Source organism: Protopterus annectens, chromosome 11.part0 (genome assembly GCF_019279795.1).
Source record: "Protopterus annectens isolate FY-2018-M chromosome 11.part0, PAN1.0, whole genome shotgun sequence".
Classification (NCBI taxonomy): Eukaryota; Metazoa; Chordata; order Ceratodontiformes; family Protopteridae; genus Protopterus; species Protopterus annectens.
This window is the reverse complement of record NC_056745.1, coordinates 465,524,356-465,542,968: the sequence shown is the minus strand read 5'-3', so window position 1 is coordinate 465,542,968 and position 18,613 is coordinate 465,524,356. Positions and strand designations below refer to the sequence as shown.

Genomic DNA, 18,613 nt, shown 5'->3' with positions numbered 1-18,613 from the left:
TCCTCCCAAAGGTACTACTAAAGGCCAGACAAGACAAGCCAAGGATGATTTTGATAGCTCCAGATTGGCCTCGACAGCATTGGTACCCTTTACTGAGAAGCCTGGTACGGAAGCCTCCATGGCCTTTGCCTTCGATTCCACACCTGTTGTCTCAGGAGGACAGTCATTTGCTCAATGTCAAGCTTCACTCTCTGCACCTAACAGCCTGGCATATTCTGTCTTGAACCATAGTGGGCCTCCACTTCCACAGCAAGTTTTGAATGTTATTTTGGAAGCTAGAAGGCCTAGTACAAGGAAAGTGTACGCAGATAAATGGAAGAGATTTTTATTTTGGAGTGCAGCAAAGGATTTTGATGTTTATGAGCCTAATTTAAGTGTGGCTCTTCAATATCTTACTGAGTTACTGGACAAAGGTTTGTCCTTCTCTTCTATTAAGGTTCATGCTGCAGCAATTTCGCTCACTATGATTGTGACCCACCATTGTTTTCTCATCCTTTGTTCAAGCAATTTCTTAGAGGGGCAAAGAATATAAGACCCCACGAAGAGCTCCTACTCCTGCTTGGGATCTCAATTTTGTGTTGGAGAAACTCACTCTACAACCTTTTGAGCCTGCAGCTACTACTGAATTAAAGTTTTTATCATGGAAGACTGCTTTTTTGTTGGCTATTACCTCTGCAAGAAGGGTTTCTGAGTTGCAGGCCCTTATGGCGGTTGAGCCTTTCTTAATTTTCCATAAGGATAGGGTATCTTTACGTACTAATCCTTCCTTTATGCCTAAAGTGGTTTCTAGTGTGGCTTTAAACCAAACTATTCATTTGCCTACTTTTTATGCAAATCCCCAAAATAAAGGGGAAAAGATTTTGCACACTTTAGATGTACACAGGCAGTTGTGGTATTATTTGGACAGAACTAAAGGGTTCAGGCAGTCTCAGCAGTTATTTGTTTCTTTTGCTTTGAGTTCTCAGGGCAAGCCTGTGTCAAAACAAACTATTTCTAAGTGGATTGGGTTTTGCATTGCTTTCTGTTATTCCCATCATGGCAAGGAAATTCCAGCTGGGATTAGGCCTCATTCCACTAGGGCTACTGCCACTTCGACAGCTTTTTTGAGGGGTGGCAACTAAGGATATTTTGGAGGCAGCTACTTGGAGTTCAGTGCATACTTTCTCTAGGCATTATCACCTACCACTTTACTCTAAATCCAGGGCTGGTTTTGCCACTGCTGTTTTGCAGGGCATTTTGGCAGCTCCTGCTTCCTTATAGTTTGGCCATCCTCCCTTACCTCTGCTTTGGGATTCTACCCAAGTGTAAGGACTGCAGCAATGTGAGATGAAGAACATAGTACAGTTTTGTACCTACCATAAATGTAGATGTTCGAAGATCCACATTGCTGCAGTCCAATTTACCCTCCCTCCTTCCCCTCTGTAGTTAGAGGCGGTTGTGTGGGTTGGGTTGTAAATAGGGTGTATTTTGTATATATTGTACATATTTTTAGTGCTAGGATGGTTGGTTGTTTGTTTGCTGTCTTTTGGTTTTGACCTTTATTTCTAGGGTCTTCTGACATCTGGGGCAAGAAAAGACTGAGGATATGGCGTCGGTCATGCGCATTTGTACCCTGACGTCCTGATGTCAGTCAAATGCGCCTTGACTGACGTCAGCCTTATACTTTGATATTCGGGCCGACCGAGGACAGCGGACTACCCAAGTGTAAGGACTGCAGCAATGTGGATCTTCGAACATCTACATTTATGGTAGGTACAAAACTGTACTTTCCTCTCGCATTGCAAGCCTTTCAGGACTGCCTCCCTCTTGGTACCAATGCAGTTTACACAGACAGCGTGGCGGTTGTGTGGTACATCAGCAAACAAGGGGCACGTGTTCTTATCTGCTTTGTCACGAGGCTGTGAGGATTTGGGAATGGGTGATGTCCCTTGGGGTGCTTTCTTCCTGCAGTGCACATTCCTGGGGAGTCCAGCATGTTAGCAGACATCAGCAAGGGGCATCCTGAGTCCTCACGAGTGGTCCCTGAATCCCTCAGTGTTGAGAGATTTTCCTTCGCTGGGGTCATCCAAGCTGCCATCTGTTTACGTCCCCTCACAATCACATATGCAGCTAGTACAGCATATTTGACCACATACAGTAGTTTGTTTTCATTTTGTTCCTCTTTGTGACTTAGAAAATTTTTAATGTGATTTTCTGGTTGTAATGTATTCGTGTTACAGGCAGTGATGAGATATATTGGAAGTTTATTGCAGATTTATGTTGTGATTAGTACTTGGGCTTTCATTTACAGATTTATGAAAATATGTGCCAGATTGTTTTTCAGTGGTTTGCCTTGTTTTACACAAAGTTAAACAAAACTAACAGAGTAAACATCTGCAGATCCATTTACTAGATGAAAAGACTCAGCATCTTAGATTTTTTCATCCTGTGAAATGCAGAGTGAATTATTTTCTTGTTTTGTTTTGTTTTATTATGTGTCAAATTATGGTTTGAAATAAAACCAAAGACCTTGGATAGATAAATCATTCAGGCATATTTTGATACCAGTATCCTTCCAAATAAAACCTTTTTCCTTGTACTTTCTAGAAGTCAGATTGTTGTACTAGATTGTGAAAATACGAACTTTCTGACAATGTTTTTCAACAGTTGTAGTCTAGTGCTTATTTTCTTCCTGTGTTTGGTATTCTTGTTTACTTAATATCTTTTGGCCTTGGAATCATTGTTTTAATTGCCTCTGGGCTTTGTGAGAAGAGTATTATGCATAGTGGATCTAGGAGAAAATGTCTGCTTTTACACAGTTGCTCATTTGGTACATATGCTAAGGTTTATGGTTCCATACTGACCACTTCTTCCTTAAATGGATGACTCTGTGATTCTAAGAGGCAGCTAGACTGAGATAAGTATAAGAACTCGAGTCCTGATCTGAGTGATTGATTTTGCCCTGGCTTGAAAAATTTGCTGACTAGTAGTTTGCTTTTGAAATTTTTTTTTTTGCCCTTTCGAACATCATTTACAGTGAATATAAAAAGTGTACACATCCCTGTTAAAATGCCAAGTTTTTGTGATATAAAAAAATGAGACCACAATAAATCACTTCAAAACTTTTCCCACCTTTAATGTGACCTATAACCTGCACAGTTCAATTGAAAAACAAACAAATCTGTTAGGGGAAAAAATATAAAAAATAAAAAGTGTACTATAAGATGGTTGTATAAGTGTGCACACCTTAAACTAATACTTTGTTGAAGCACCTTTTGATTTAATTACAGCATTCATTCTTCTTGGGTAGGAGTCTATCACCATGGCACATCTTGGCTTGACAATATTTGCCCACTCTTCCTTGAAAAAGTGCTCCAAGTCTGTCAGATTGCAAGGGCATCTCTTGTGCACAGTCCTCTTCAGGTCACTCCACAGATTTTCTATTGGATTTAGGTCTGGGCTCTGGCTGGGCCATTCCAAAATTTTAGTTTTCTTCTGGTGAATCCATTATTTTGTTGATTTGTATGTATGCCTGGGGTCATTGTCATGTTGAAAGGTGAAATTCCTGTTCATGATCAGCTTTCTTGCAGATGCCTGAAGGTTTGAGGCCAAAATTGACTGGTATTTGGAACTGTTCATAATTCCCTCCACCTTGACTAAAGCCCCAATTCCAGCTGAAGAAAAGCAACCCTAAAGCATGATACTGCCACCACCATGCTTCACCGTGAGGGTGGTGTTCTTTTGGTGATGCAAAGTGTTGTTTTTGCGCCAAACATACCCTTTGAAATTGTGGACAAAAAGTTCAACCTTGGTCTCATCAGACCATAACATATTTTCCCACATGCTTTTGGGAGACCTGATGTATTGTTTTGCAAATTTTAGCCTGGCCTGGATGTTTTGTGTGTAAGAAAAGGCTTCCGTCTTGCAACCCTACCCCATAGTCCAGACATATGGAGAATACGGGAGATTGTTGTCACATGTAGTACACAACCAGTTCTTGCCAGAAATTCCTGAAGCTCCTTCAGTGTTGCTGAATGTTTCTTGGCAGCCTCCCTGACCAGTTTTCATCTTGTCTTTTCATCAATTTTGGAGGGTCATCCAGTTCTTTGCAACTTCACTGTTGTCCCGTATTTTCTCCAATTTTTGATGATTGTCTTCACTGTGTTCTATGGTATATCCAATGCTGTGGAAATTGTTTTGTACCCTTCTCCTGACTGATACCTTTCAACAATGAATATCGCTTTGATGCTTTCTAAGCTCTCTGTGAACCATGGCTTTTGCTGTAGCAGGCAACTGAGTAAATGTCAGAAAAATCGTACTAGGACAGCTGAACTGTATTTGGGGTTAATCAGAGTCTCTTTAATTAATGGCACGTCTGTACCCAAGAAGACTGCAGTAATTAAATCAAAAGGTTCTTTAACAAAGTATTAGTTTAAGGGTGTGCACACTTATGCAACCAGCTTATTGTATGTTTTTTATTATTTAAATTTTCCCCTAACAAATTTGTTTTTCAATTGAATTGTACAGGTTATAGGTCACATTAAAGGTGGGAAAAGTTTTGAAATGATTTATTGTGGTCTCATTTTTTATATCACAAAAACCTGTCATTTTAACAGGGGTGTGTACACTTTTTATATCCACTGTATATTGCCCTTCCTCCTGTGACCCATGTCCATTTTGGGTCTTCCAGCATTCTCTTATTCCCTCCCCACAGACTTACATTGGTGTTGCTGGGTCCAGTTGTTAACCTTAAGGATGTCCTGGGGGCTTGGCCATCTGTGCTTCCATCCAGTATGCCCTACCTACCTCTCCCTTTCCCCAAACCCTACATTCACTGGTTCCATCCAAGGGGAACTCCCCCTCTTTGGACCATGCCTCTCCTTTAGGGAGAACTACTAGTGAGCCCCTTTTCCCAAGGACAGGCACGTTCATCCCTTCCTGCCACTCCATCAGTCAACCAAGCCATTAACTGAACCCCAGATCTGCTGGACCATAGTTAAAGCCTCATTCCTCTACATCACCAGAGCGGCCATGGTCAAGGAGCTTCCTTGATATATGTTGCAGAATTGCACTGTAAGATCTACTGATGTGTTAAATTATATGTTGCCACTGTTGTGACTGAAATACAGCATTAATCTTTGCAATTCAGGATACTTTGTTGTAATTTTAATGTCTGTTATTTCTTAATGATGTGCTGTTTTAATATTGAATGTATCTTCATAGCCTGAGAAATGGAATAAAATCAAACTTGTTGTGACTCAAGAAGATGTAGAGCTGGCATACCAGGAGGCAATGATGAACATGGCAAGGCTTAACAGAACAGGTATGAAACATCCATACAGTCCTTCCAAAGTTTAGTTTTCAAGATGTGATAATCATTTGTATATATATTTTTGTTGTGAGACCGTATTGAGGCCAACCTCTTTTGAATGTAGCCTTTGTCCTTTCAGTTTGGGCCGTCAGTATTTGTGCCAAAGAAAACCATCCAAACTCTTTGGTTGTGCTGGTCGGAAGGTTTACTTTACTTGGAGAACTTTTCTCTAAAATAACTTTTCTTTCTTAATTTTCTCTTAATACACTAATGTGAGACTTCATATCTTTTGTTATACTCTTCCCAGTGCCACAGCTCAATAGCCCTGCTGTTGATGGTGTCACTGAAGGTGATTGTAAAGCCATGTCCTTTTAATGGACCATCCAACAGTGGCATGAGCCTTACTCATTCTGTTAGTGAGCTTTCCTGCAACAGTTCACAATTTCTACCCCAGCTTTTCATATGAACAGCACATGTATTTGTCCAAACCAAGATTCCCATTTGATGTCATATGTCTAGTTTCAGTGTTTGAAAGAATAGCTGAAGTAGGGATGTGTTTCAGTCATTTTGCCTTTATATTGGAAAATATGAGTGATGTCTCATTTAGTTTGTATGTTTTGACATTGTAACAGCAGCTGGGAAAACTTAACCTGCTAAAACATTCAGAATTATGATTTAAGCTGTGAATGTAATGTTTTATAGCTGATGTTTTTCTTAAAACATTTTAATTTATAAAAAGCAAAAATGTGAGATATGTTTGGTTGTGAATTGTTCCTGTTTGAGTAATTAGAATGTCATTTATATTTAAAGACAATTGAATAGTGGCTGCACAGTATTATAGCACAACAGCTGTTTTGAAACAATGGATTTATGTGCATAAAGATTCCATGATGCCAAACATTATGTATATGATTTGGAATCTCTCTCGCATGTAAATGATAGTGTGCTAGCCAATTATTTATAGTCGGGCATCCGTGTAGACAAGTGGTAGTTGTTTTGTGGCAACCTAACTCTTAAAAGCAGCATGCAAACATGCCTAGCTAGTGCTTTTGTCACTGAATTAAACAACCGTTTTGCTTTCTATTCATCAGATTGTCAGTAGGTTCTTAGCCTAGAGTGCTTCATGAGTGTATTGAGTATACTTTGTGTCCCTTCTTAAAAGTAAATGTCTTTTTTTTTGGCATTAATTGCATCTGGTAAATGATTACCTTCTTAATCCACTTCTACAGTACAGTGTTGGGATTATTGCCAGCAGAGGGCTGATGGCTGACCTAACCTCCAAAGCTCTTCTTTCCCCAGTCAGATGTCATACTCTGACTCACCCACATTGATGTCAGGATATTGGTTGTATAAGAAGGCATTTTTCTCTCACAAGGAGCAAAACTGTAGCACTGATTTTAAGTTGATTCCAGAGAAGTAGTTGCAGGCAGCCTGGTGATCAGTACTCTCATCGTAGATGTTGCAGGGGTCTGTAGGTTTGTTGCAGTCGTTTGGTAGCTCCAGCAGGTAGTGTATTCAGCAACTCAGCACCTTAACACACTGCACTGCACAGTGGTCCAAAATTTAAAATTAAGAGATTCCCACCAAAACAGTAATCAGACCAGTTGGAGAAGTCTCTCTCTCTCTCTTTCACCCCAGTCAGAGACAGATAAGAATTAATGTCCCTGAGCTCCATCTCACACCAGAAGGAAAACAGTAGCATTAATCCCAAATTGGTTCCTGAGAAGCTATTCACATGCTCTCCAGTGATCAGTAGTGTTATCCTAGATGTAACAGATTCTGAAAGTAAGCTCTAAAAGGTAGTTAGTGTTGCAGGTATTGTAGTGTGCACCTAGTGGTTAGGAAGATGCCTTCCTCAGTCCTAATGACTTCTTATGCCAGACTCCATGTAATGAAGGTCCAGTAGTATGCCGTAAATATAAGGACCCAGCGCTCGTATTCTGAACTACATGTTCCACGTTTTGTTCTGTAGCTGACCCAGCACATTTTCTAAACTCTCAGAACTTGGCCACAGACAACTTCAGACATATTGGGTTGTACTCATTAAGCCATTTCAAGGAAGATACCTTTTAACCATAAAAGATAAGATTGCAATCCATGTAGCAGTGATTTCTTTCCAGTCCATTCTTCAGCCAAGATCTCTTCAGGTAATCACAGATGACACAACAGTGCTGAAAATATTTAGGGACGTGCACTGTCCTATTGACTTTACAGACTGGCACTGATTGTCTGGGATCAAAGTGAACATGACTGTCCAGGCCGTTTATCTTAAGCGTGCAAAATTCTGTAGCAGATTTCCCTAAGAATGGAAATGGGACTTTTCACGAAAAAAAAACTAGAGTGGAAGATGCTTCTTGATATGACTTGAAAGTCTCCAAAAATGAATGTGTTTACATTAAATCTGAATAACAAACTGCCAGTGTTCTGTTGCAAGCATTGATAACTCAGTATGGCTGCAAATAGTTTCCACTGTGTTTTTTTTTTTTTTTTTTTGTCTGGTTTTTGTGAGATTGGCCTAAGAGGTTGTTAGAATGCAGTTTATGTACTTTTTATGCATGTTGAAGTTTTTTTTTTTTTTTTTTTTAGTAAGATTGTGGAATTTGCCTAGGACCTGCAGTATACATTGAGTATTTGTTTGTTAAAACTGTTTTTGATGGTTATCTTGTTTGCTGAGCTTGACATGGAGTTATTGTTTATGGCTGCTTCATCATTAAGCTTTTTGCTGTTCTTAGCTTTTGGGTCTTTGTGCTACTACATGGTAACAATTATAAATGGATGTGGTTTGTAACTGTCTGGAAAAGGGCCCATATGCTGCCTTGTGTTTTATTTTATTTAGTGGAATGAGGACAAGGGAAGTTTATTTCCTCCAGCGTGCAGATTTGAAACTTTTAAACATGTGCATTATTATAAGATAAATGCTCATTACTATTCCAAAACAAGCACGCTGATTGGACAGCCCAACCACCATGACCCTTGTAAATTGAGCATATACCAATAGAAAAAAGTCCTGCTGCTGAAGTACCATTGAGCAGGTCGGAGTTTCTGTTGGCATAACGTTCTGCAAAACTAAACAGACTGAAGTGCCTTATATAAATGCAGTATTTAAGAAATGTACACAATTTCTTTCTTTCTTAAATAATGTAATTGTGTAATAGTTCGCACTTGTTTGTGGATATATCAGGATTTACCCACAACTGGCTTGATTTAATTACTGTGCTTTGCAGTCATGGTCAAACCACATCAACTGTGGGTAAATCCTACCCGCACACAGTTGTGAATTATTGCGTAATTATAACATTTGCAAGTGAAATCTGTGATGTTCGTCATATTGATCACTGCTGCAGTAGCCTTAGTTATACGTGTACGGGTTATATCCTGCTTCCAAACTTTCAGGGCACCTTCCACGTGCCCAAACTCTCAAGCAGCTCAAGCTAAGTTGACTAAGACAAGTTTGGAGGAGAAGCCCATCTGAGCTTTACTGCTGCTAAAGAGTACGCTCCTCTGAGGCTTCCAAGGATCGACTGTTGGCTTATGCTTTCCTTTTCTGGGCAGATAACTTCCTTTTGGGATAAAAACATTCCATTTTATTAATTTTGTTGATGTTTTATTACTTCCCTCTTTAGGAAAGTTATTTTAAAGCTAGGAATGTTTTGTTTTAATGGACTGTATTAAGACTGTAATGTACTTTTAAATGGAGCATTCATTTTTTTCCCTGTCAGAGTAGTGTAAAGTAACTGAAAACATTTTTTCTGTGGTGAAATTGTAACATAAAAGAAAAGTGCTTTTTACTGTGTTTTTTATATCAGAAAAAGTAACTTTTGTGTACTGGTGGTGGTTACCGGCAGTTGTTGCTTGTCTTCCTGAGCACGAAGACACCATTTTCGGGTCGACCATGGACAGACTTAGTCCCACATTTGGTCCTTCTTCCAGCCGCAAAAATTGAGCAAACAGCCTTTGCCACCACAGCAGGCTAGCAATTTGCCTCAGTCACAGGTGGATTGCTCTTCTGTGGTCATTTGTTGTACAGCTCATCTTTTACCCCTGATCCCTGTGGTGTAGCACCTACAGCCACTATGGACTGGGAGTTAGCCACATCCTCTGAGGCTGTTGGGGGTCCCCTCAATAGGCAAGGGAGACTCACTCTTGTCAGTCCTGGGAGAGTAAAGGGAAGGTTTCCCTTCTGTGTCAGAATGCTGTGCTCACCCCTGGGAAAGCAGCTGCTGCCAAGAGTAATATGGTTGGCCCCATTTTTCTGTCAAAAGGAAACACAAAACCAAGCATGTTATCTACTCCTCATTTCTTTGGCTAGGAGTAGTTTACTGGGTCTGGCTCAAAGTTTAATTCAGGCTATTCATGCTTCTTGTAAAGTAGTTTCTGGTAAAAGAAGGATGGATTAGTCTTTTTCTGAAGAGATTCAGGATTCTGAATCTGAACAGGAAGATGCAGGTGCGAATGCAAGTTTTTTCCTCAGATTTCTGATTCAGACACAGAGGAGAGCTCAGTTTCTAATTCTCCCTGTTGGGGGGGGGGGGGGTCTCTTTCTCTGAAACTACTGCTAACATGTGCCAGTGTTTTCAGTGTGAGAACACTGAGGTTTCTTAGTCCCTCGAGAAATTCTGAGTTGTCACAGAAGGATTTTCGAAAAACCTACACACATTCCACCTGTTCTGTCAGATGTGTATGTTACTGCACACAGTTTTCTTGCTACTCAGCCAGTTGCCCCTAAAAAAAGCAGATAGGATGCATAAATTTCCTCAGTGTCTCAGTTTTTTACACTGTTCTCAAACCTAACCCAGCAGCTAAAGCTTTAGTTGTTCCCACTGCTGCCAAGCATTTCGTTAATGCCAGTCCTACTCTTTTTAATAAGGATGGAAAACGTATTTATATGTGAAAAGTGTATGCTTCTTTTTCAGAATTTTGGATTGTAGGGCTTATATGTTAGTTTGTTCTGGAATGTTTTATCTGCAGTTTCTTGTGAATAAAAATATGCTTTAAATAACTTAGTTTCTTCTATTGCACAGACCATTTCTCTTTATTTGCAGTGTATGTTTGATTCTGTTGATTCGTCTTCCAAGGCTGTGGCCACTGGTACTCTTTTGAGAATGTTTGCTTGGCTGCATTCTCAGAACCTCCCAGATGATGATAAAAATGAAATTTTAAAATCTCCCTTGGATAGTGATTGTGTTTGGCCCCTCTGCTGCAGAGATGATCATAGTGTGTAATGAAAGGGGCAGGTTGATCTAGGGAATCTCTGGTTTGTCAGCCCTCCTTTTCCAAATTGCCCAAGGGGACTTTTTGTGTCTCTGTCCAGTTTCAGCAAAAAACAAAATGAACAGTCTAAACAAAATTCAGGTAAACAGTCATTTAAGAAGAAATGGCAAAGTACTTCCAATATTAAGTCTCTAACCTCCAAAACCAAGAACAGCCCATCAAGTCTGAAAGAGGATTCAAGAGGCCTTGTGACCGCCTCCCACCTTGGCCCCTTTTTTTCTTCCAAAAAGTCTGAATCTCTATATTTCTCTTTGGTAACAGATAATTTTAGACAAATGGGTTCTGAAAATCATTCATCAGGGTTACAGATGGCAATGGGAGGAAATTCCTCCTTTCGGGTGGGGGGGGGGGGTTATTCCTCATCCTCCAGATCATTCTTGTTTCCTTCCACCTGTTCTTCATCATGTTCTATCCTAAGGAGTGTCAGAACCAGTTCCTCCTTCCCAGGTGGGGAAGGGTTTTTTTATTTAAGAATGTTTCTAGTGCCAAAGAAAGAAAATGATTGGAGATCAGTTCTGGATCTTTCTTTCCTAAACCTGTTTGTGATAGTGCCCGAATTCAAAACATCAATGTCACTTCACAACTTATTGCGTCTTCTTTCAAGTTTTCTGGTAACACTGGACTCAAACGATGCTCATCATCATAATCCTATTCATCTGGACTTCAGATGTTTTTAAAGTTTTTTGTGTCTGCATCACATTATCATTTCTCTACCTTGCCCTTTGGAATATCCACTGCACCAAGAGTGTTCACAAAGTGTCTAGCTCCAGTTATAGCCCATTCATTGCAGGCTACAGGGTATCTACATTTTTCCATATCTGGATGACTTGCTTATCTTTGCAGATTCTTTTTCAAAGTGTCAGAGCTAGGCGTCCAAGAGAACATTCAGAAGTCTTTATTGACTCCCTCGCACAGGATTGGTACTTGGATGTCAACTAGACACCTCAGTTCAAAGAGCTTTTCTTCCACTGGAAAAAAATAGATCTTTATTTAAATCTGTTTCTAAGGTTTTCCTCTCAGACTTCGGTCACAGCAAGGGGAGTATCTCAGGATTTTGGGTTTTATAGCATCTATGATTCTCATGGTACCCCTGGCAAGACCCCACGTAAGAAAGATGTAGCAGTGTCTGAAATCTCTTTGGTCCTAGCATCAGCACCCTTTATCTTTTCAAATCCCAAAGCTGGAGTAAGAGAAATCTTTTGGTGGAGACAACCGATATCCTGAAATCCAGGTCACCCCTTCTCCCTTCCTGCTCCAAAACAATCAACAGAAAATCTGCGGACTTTGATTGGGGAGCAGTTTCAGGAGGGATAAAAGTACAGGGGATGTGAGACACCTAGGACAGACACAAACACATCAAGGAGATACTGGCCCTGATCGTGGTGCAGTTTGGGCTGTCTTTGATCCCCTGGACTACTTCAAGTGGTTATAGACAGTACCACAGTCATGTGGTGCATCAAAAAGTAAGGTGGAACCAGGTCATTCCCCCCTTTGCAGACTAGCTGTTTTAGCTTGGGATATAGCTTCATAGCACAATCTCACACTATAGGCATTCTACACGCCATTAGAACAAAACTGTATGGCAGACAAGCTGAGCAGGATCAGGCAGACCCTCATGAATGGACACTAGATCAGTTGGGGGTCTTCCAAGATTTGATCCATTTATGGGGAGCTCCTCAAGCAGACCTCTTTGCTTACTCTCTAAACAGTCAGTTGGCAAGATTCTTTTCCAGGACTCCATGCAAGAAGGACTAGAAAGCAGATGACTTTTTTTTCCTTGGACAGGAATGTTCCTGTATTTTTTCCATTAATATCCAGGGTACTCCTGAAGATTCAGAAGGCATCCATCATGATCATTGTGGTGACTCCTCCTGGCCCAGGCAGCCATGCTTCTGTCTTCTTTTGGAAATGGCCAGGGGCAATTACCACAGGCTTCCTCGCAGACTGGATCTTTGGACATGAGACCAGGGGTGTTTGATACACCACCACCAATATCAGTCATCTTAAATTGACTGCCTGGATGATAGGGTCGTAATTCCTTTTAGATACCTGTTTACTGAGGACCTGCAGCAGGTACTAATGGAGGCAAGAAAGCGTGGTTTCTTTGAGAACTAATCCTTTTTTCATGCCTAAATTGCTGTGCGTTTACTTTAAGCCAAACTATCCATCTCCCTGTTTTCTTTCCTGAACCTAAAAATGAGGGAGAAAGGCTACTCCATGTGTTGGATGCCCACAGACAATTCTGGTACTATCTTAACAGAAATACATGTTTCAGATCTTTGGATCAGTTTTTAATTTCTTGAGCAGGTAAGAAGAGACATCCTGTCTCAAAACAGACTATTTCCAAGTGATTGTCTAAGATTATTACCATTTGTTATACTCACCGTAACAAATACCTTTCAGGCAGGGTAAAGGCCCACTTTACCAGGGCCTTGGCCTCATCTATGGCTTTTTGTAAAGGGTTGGATTTTAGACATTTTCTAGAAGCTGCTACTTGGTCTTCTGTACATAACTTTTACAAAGCACTGTAAGCTTTATTCCTTCATTATGTCCAGATAAAGCTTTGCTAGGACCATTCTCCAAGGGCTCATGGACTGTTCTCTTTCCACCTCCCAAAAGGTCATCTACACATATACCTAAGGCTACTGCAGCAGTGATCAGTATGCTAAACATAATACAGTTGTGTAAGTTCTTTTAGGGCTCAGTCTCTCTCTCTCTCTCTCTCTGTTTGCTGGCAGGAAAGCTCTGAAGGGTTGAGCTGCTTGAAACTTTGAGCATGTGGAAGGTGCCTTGAAGCTTTGGAAGATTGCCAACTGGTTATGTCCTTGACAGGATATAAACCCATATAGCTAAGGCTACTGCAGCAGTGACATCTGCTGTTATGGTAAGTTCAACTTACACAACTGGACTTTGTGTGTGTGCTGCTTTTTTTGGTGGACTGAGAGATTATGGGATGCTGCTGCTGTTCACTTTTTCAGTATTTTATTAAGTTTGGGTTGTATTCATAGAAATTTCACCCAAAATTTGTGGACCATAGTTGATCTAGAATGTCCTGGAAGATTCCGTGGCATACGTTACCCAGACTGAATCTTTAGTTTGTCCTTCTGGCTTGTTTTCCTTTGCTGACTGTGTAGTGTTCATGAAATTGTGTCGGATGGTTGTTTTTGTGTTCATGCAACAATGATTTGATTACAAAGTCATTGACTGTGTGTGTAGTGGGTCTGTGACTGCTAATTTGGAACTCATGTTTGCAGTTGTTGAGAACAAATTGGTTTCTCCATTTAATTTTTATTAACTGTATCAGTTTAGTATATGAAAGTTTGTGCTTTCCTTAATGTGAAAATAGACTGCATTTGTAATAATGATGCACTTTTACTTTTGTAAACTGATTGGGAGTAAACATGTTGGTCTCCCATTTTGAATTTGGTTTGTTTTATTTCTATTGTACTGTGTGGCTTTTGTTTGTTTGCAACTGTATTTTTTATTAATCAAGTTTTGTGCTGAGCTGCTTTAAATTGTTCTACCAAACATCTCAACTACGAAAGAGAGAGAGAGAGAGAGAAGCCCTTGTTTCATATGGTGCCTGACGTTTCCAATTATTTGTAGCACCTGGGACCAGCCGTGGTAATTTTGCTTGGAAACTGCTGTTTCTGTTTGCCATTGGGAAGGGTAGCAGACACATTTCCAAATGCTTGGTTGCAGTAGTCCACTCCCTGCACTTGTTTTAAGTGACTGGCTCTTTTAAATGTTTGTTTCATGTTGTGTTACTTTGCACTAATTTGTGCTCAGCTGCTCTGAGCTGCACAGCCCTGCCCATGGCTATCCTTAGCACCTAAGCAAATCTTGAAGCAAAGAGACAAAGCATGGATAGTTGGACAAAAAATAAAACTGTTCCTACTTTACTAACATGTAGACAATGTAGAAGCCTAACAAAAAAACTTCCAAAGATAAGAAAACCTACTGTTCAGCTATTCAAAACTTGCACACTAATTATCCAAAACTGTTCTGGGCCTCAGTCAGTAAATTGTTAAATCCTGGACAAGCAACACAGCCAACACCAAATGCACAGAAACAGTGATACCATATCCAACCAAACTTACGCAGTAGTAATCCAGAACTATTCTTGGCCTCAGTCATTAAATTGTTAAATCCAAACTAGCTACACAGCCAACACCAAACACGCACACAAAATGATACCATGTCCAACCAATTCACTACATACAGACAGTACAGTCATTAGCCATCCAGGCAGCTAATCAAGCTCTTGTGGTCCCTACTGAATCAACTAACCTCCTTTAACATTTCTCCTTCCTTCCAGTTCCCACAGATACCATCATAAAATACCTCAAAAAATTAAACCCTACCCATATGCATTGCTCCCAAATATGCAACAAAATCTAGAAGATTTAAGATTTTTGCCTGGAACTGTTTGCATAGATACTTTTATACCCCAAGCAGATTCCAAATATTTTTTTCCGCTGGTAGAGGAATGAGGTTTAAGAGAAGTTAGGACTTGAACCATTTATGTAATGTTACTATGGTTATATGGTACAGAACATCTTATGTGATATATAATATTTGTAAATGTTAAGATCTGATGTCCTTTTCATTATTCCTCACTGATGGGTCTCTGACTATGCCACTTCTTCCAGACTTAGGCTCCAAGTCTCAAGCTCCTCCCTCTTCCCATAGTACACCAAACCTTCTCCAACTCCCCAGATTTAGTTTGCTGCACTTCGCTTACAGATATGGCTCCGGAGTCTCAAGACTGCCAGTGGTTGAGATAAGTCCTTTTTTTCAAAGAATTCATTCCAAGAATCTTTTATATATATTTATATATATATAAATAGTACATCTGTATTGTACTTGGTTGTTTATTTTTCCTCCCCTTCCTTTAACTTTCGAGAGGTGTTAACGGCCTTTAGATGTTCTTCGTGTTTCACTGTTGCAGTCATTACATTTGGGTAATCTGCTGGCAGGTTGCCCTCAGTCGACCTGATTAACAAAGTCTTGAGTCCTGTTTCGGTTGCTGTCCTTTCTTCCATGACGTCAGGTTGTCAGGGGTATAAAATATGCAGCTGACGCCATTACATCAGTCTTTCTTGCCATGCAGTGCCCGAAGCAGAAGCAGTTCGTAAGTGCCAGTTGGCCGACTCCTGAAATTTTCGTTTTCGAGTTTCAGAACCAAAGTCTTCAACTAAAAGCTAAGTACCCTGTTGGGGAAACCTTTTCTTGCTCCTTACCGATGTCAGTAAAAGTTAATAATTGCATTACTTGTGGGAAGCAAATACCTCATAAGGATTTTCATTTGTACTGTATTTCTTGCCTAGGCCCTGACCACGATGTACCTTGCTGTCGGTTTTGTGCTTTATTTTATCAGCGCACTATCCGTCGTCGGTACATTTTTGCTTCTAAATATTTCGGTTCTCGGTTTAATCATCCAGCAATGTCGTCTGTTAGCCATCCGACTACCGGAATACTGAAAAAACTCAAAGAAAAAGACCGAGACAGGCCGTTGAGGTCCAAAACTGCCGGCAATGCTTCTCCTAAGCCAGTCACCAGTTCACCGGTACTCAGTGAAGTGCTTTCGCAGCCCCTGATACTCGCTACTTCTGATTCGCAGGCCTCTACTGAGACCCATTCAGAGTCTGGTATGTCACGAGATACTTTACTTATGGAACCCGCGGATGTCTACCTTGGATGGATACGGAGCCGCTGTGCAGGCACCGGCTTCTGAGGATGTATTCAGGCCTACAGACTTGCATATTAAACTGACTCCACCTTTAATACTAAGGCCTAAATCTCTATCTATGTCTAAAAAAACCGATGCCCAGGCCACATGTTCAGGCCCCTATGCCTAAAAAACAAATGATCAAAATGGCTGAAGGTTTAATTACTCTAATCAGGGTTAGTCAACCCCCTCCCTTCTAAGAGGCCTAGGGCTGAACTTGATTATGAATCTTCTGAATAGGACTCTGTTTCTTCTAACTCTTCTAATGACCTGGGTTTGTCCATACCTTCTTATGAGGACTCTGATGCAGAGGATTCCATTCCCTCTGCTTCTCCCCCTGAGGATTTTTCTTTTGGGGAAGCTTTACATACCTTAAGTGAGCATTTCCACTGGGAAAGTCAGGATTTTTCTGAATCCAAAAAGAGGCTTAGGGATTTTCTCCTTCTTCCTCAGCAGGTAGCATTTGTTGCAGGGGAAGAGGGGAAGGCTATTTCAAAGCAAACCATTTCTAAATGGATAAGCCATTGTATACATTTATGTTATAAGCACTATGGAAAACCTATCCCACAGGGGATCAGATCACATTCCACCAGGGCTGCATCTACATCTACAGCCTTTCTCAGAGGTGTTCCTACCAGGGATATTCTAGAAGCTGCTACCTGGAGTTCATTTCATACTTTCACCATGTATTATCACTTACCAATTTTCTCTAAATCCAGAGTTGGCTTTGCCACTGCTGTTTTGCAGGGCCTTATAGCTAGTCCTAATGCTGTATCAATCCATCCTCCCAACCATAGCTTTGGGAATCTACCCAAATGTAATGACTGCAACAGTGAAACACGAAGAACATAGTACAGTTGTGTACACATACCATAAATGTAGATGTTTGAGTGTATTCACTGTTGCAGTCCTGGTTGCCCTCTCTCCAGCCCCCTGTTTTTCTCTTACTATACCTCTACTTTCCTTTACTATGCTTAAAAGCCTTTTTGGTGTATTTGCTTTTGTTTGGAGGTATATTTTTTGTGTTGTTAATAACTTGTATATATATTTTGCTCCCCATTTGGGGGGGCACCTGACATCTAGGGCAAGAAAAACTGGTGTAATGGCATCGACTGTATGTTTTATACCCCTGACGTCATGGAAGAAGGGACAGCAACCGACGCAGGACCCAAGATTTTGTTAATCAGGCCGATTGAGGGCAGTCCGCCAGCAGATTACCCAAATGTAATGACTGCAACAGTGAATACACTCGAACATCTACATTTATGGCAAGTGTACACAACTGTACTTTCACTTCTGTCCTTTTGTGCCATTGTCACTTTTCCTGTAAAAAAAAAAAAAAAAGAAAATACTTTGAGTTTTTATTTTTGTTGTTGCTGCTGTTGCTGTATTTCTTATTTCTTTCCTTAGGTTCTGTCTCACTTATGGCCTATAAACCTTTGGGATTTAAACAATGCACTTCCTGTGGGCATAAGATCCCAAATTCAGATGCCCACAAGAAGTGCGTCTATTGCCTAGGACCAGGGCATTTAGATTCTGACTGATCAATGTCTGCAGCTTTTAACCCTCTGGCCTTGGTCAACTGGTGAAACTGATTTTGAAAGGCCTTTTACCTGCATCTTCTGACTTAGGACCCCTCAAAGCATGCCAGCTCCAAGAGATCCTAACTGCCTCTTCAAGGGACTCTTTGAAGCCAAATCAGAAAAGATCCAGACCCTTGGATCCGACTACCCCAGATCCGAGTGGGACCAAGAAAGCATCCGATCCTAAAGGCTCTTCGGATTGGTCAGCTGTGGATGCTAGTGGCAAAACTCCTTCCTTGGATCCAACTACTTCGGCTACAAGCGGATCCAAGACTGTCTTAGATCCTAGGGCCTCAGATTAGGAACCGATCCTCGTTTCCAGTTCTCCCACCCCGGGGACAGCTTCTTTAGATCAGAAATTCTTGGGTCCTATTATATGGACTCAACTACCTACTTTTCAAGTAGAACCAGTCTCACCAGCCCTTCCAGTAAAAGTATTGCAGACACCAACCAAATCTAGGCATGCATCCTCCTCCATGTCTTCCCAAAGTCTCACTGAGGCCAATACAGACAGGATGATGTGGAAGTTCCTCAGGATGCAGATCCAGATAGGGGGTCCTACCATCTCCATCCCATCCCGGATCCGTGAGTGCGTCTACTTTGCTGACTCCTTTTCCAATCCGTCCCTCTGTTTCAGAAACCCATTTCCTGAGAGAATTGAGGTTGGATCTGAGAAAGGTCCTTTCCTCCTCTCCGACCACGCTTCTGACCAGCCCTGCTCCCTTCCTTTCAGATCAG

At 40.9% G+C, this 18,613-nt stretch overlaps 1 protein-coding gene across 6 annotated transcripts in view; it reads left to right on the top strand.

The window, feature by feature from the left end:
• SEPHS1 (selenophosphate synthetase 1) overlaps positions 1-18,613 on the top strand; it is a 935,453-nt gene that overhangs the window by 647,951 nt on the left and 268,889 nt on the right. For all 6 annotated transcript variants that reach the window (XM_044087973.1, XM_044087969.1, XM_044087972.1 and 3 more), the window contains one exon: positions 5,203-5,302. In XM_044087973.1, the coding sequence (XP_043943908.1) occupies positions 5,203-5,302 (100 nt within the window). The remainder of the gene's footprint in view (positions 1-5,202; positions 5,303-18,613) is intronic.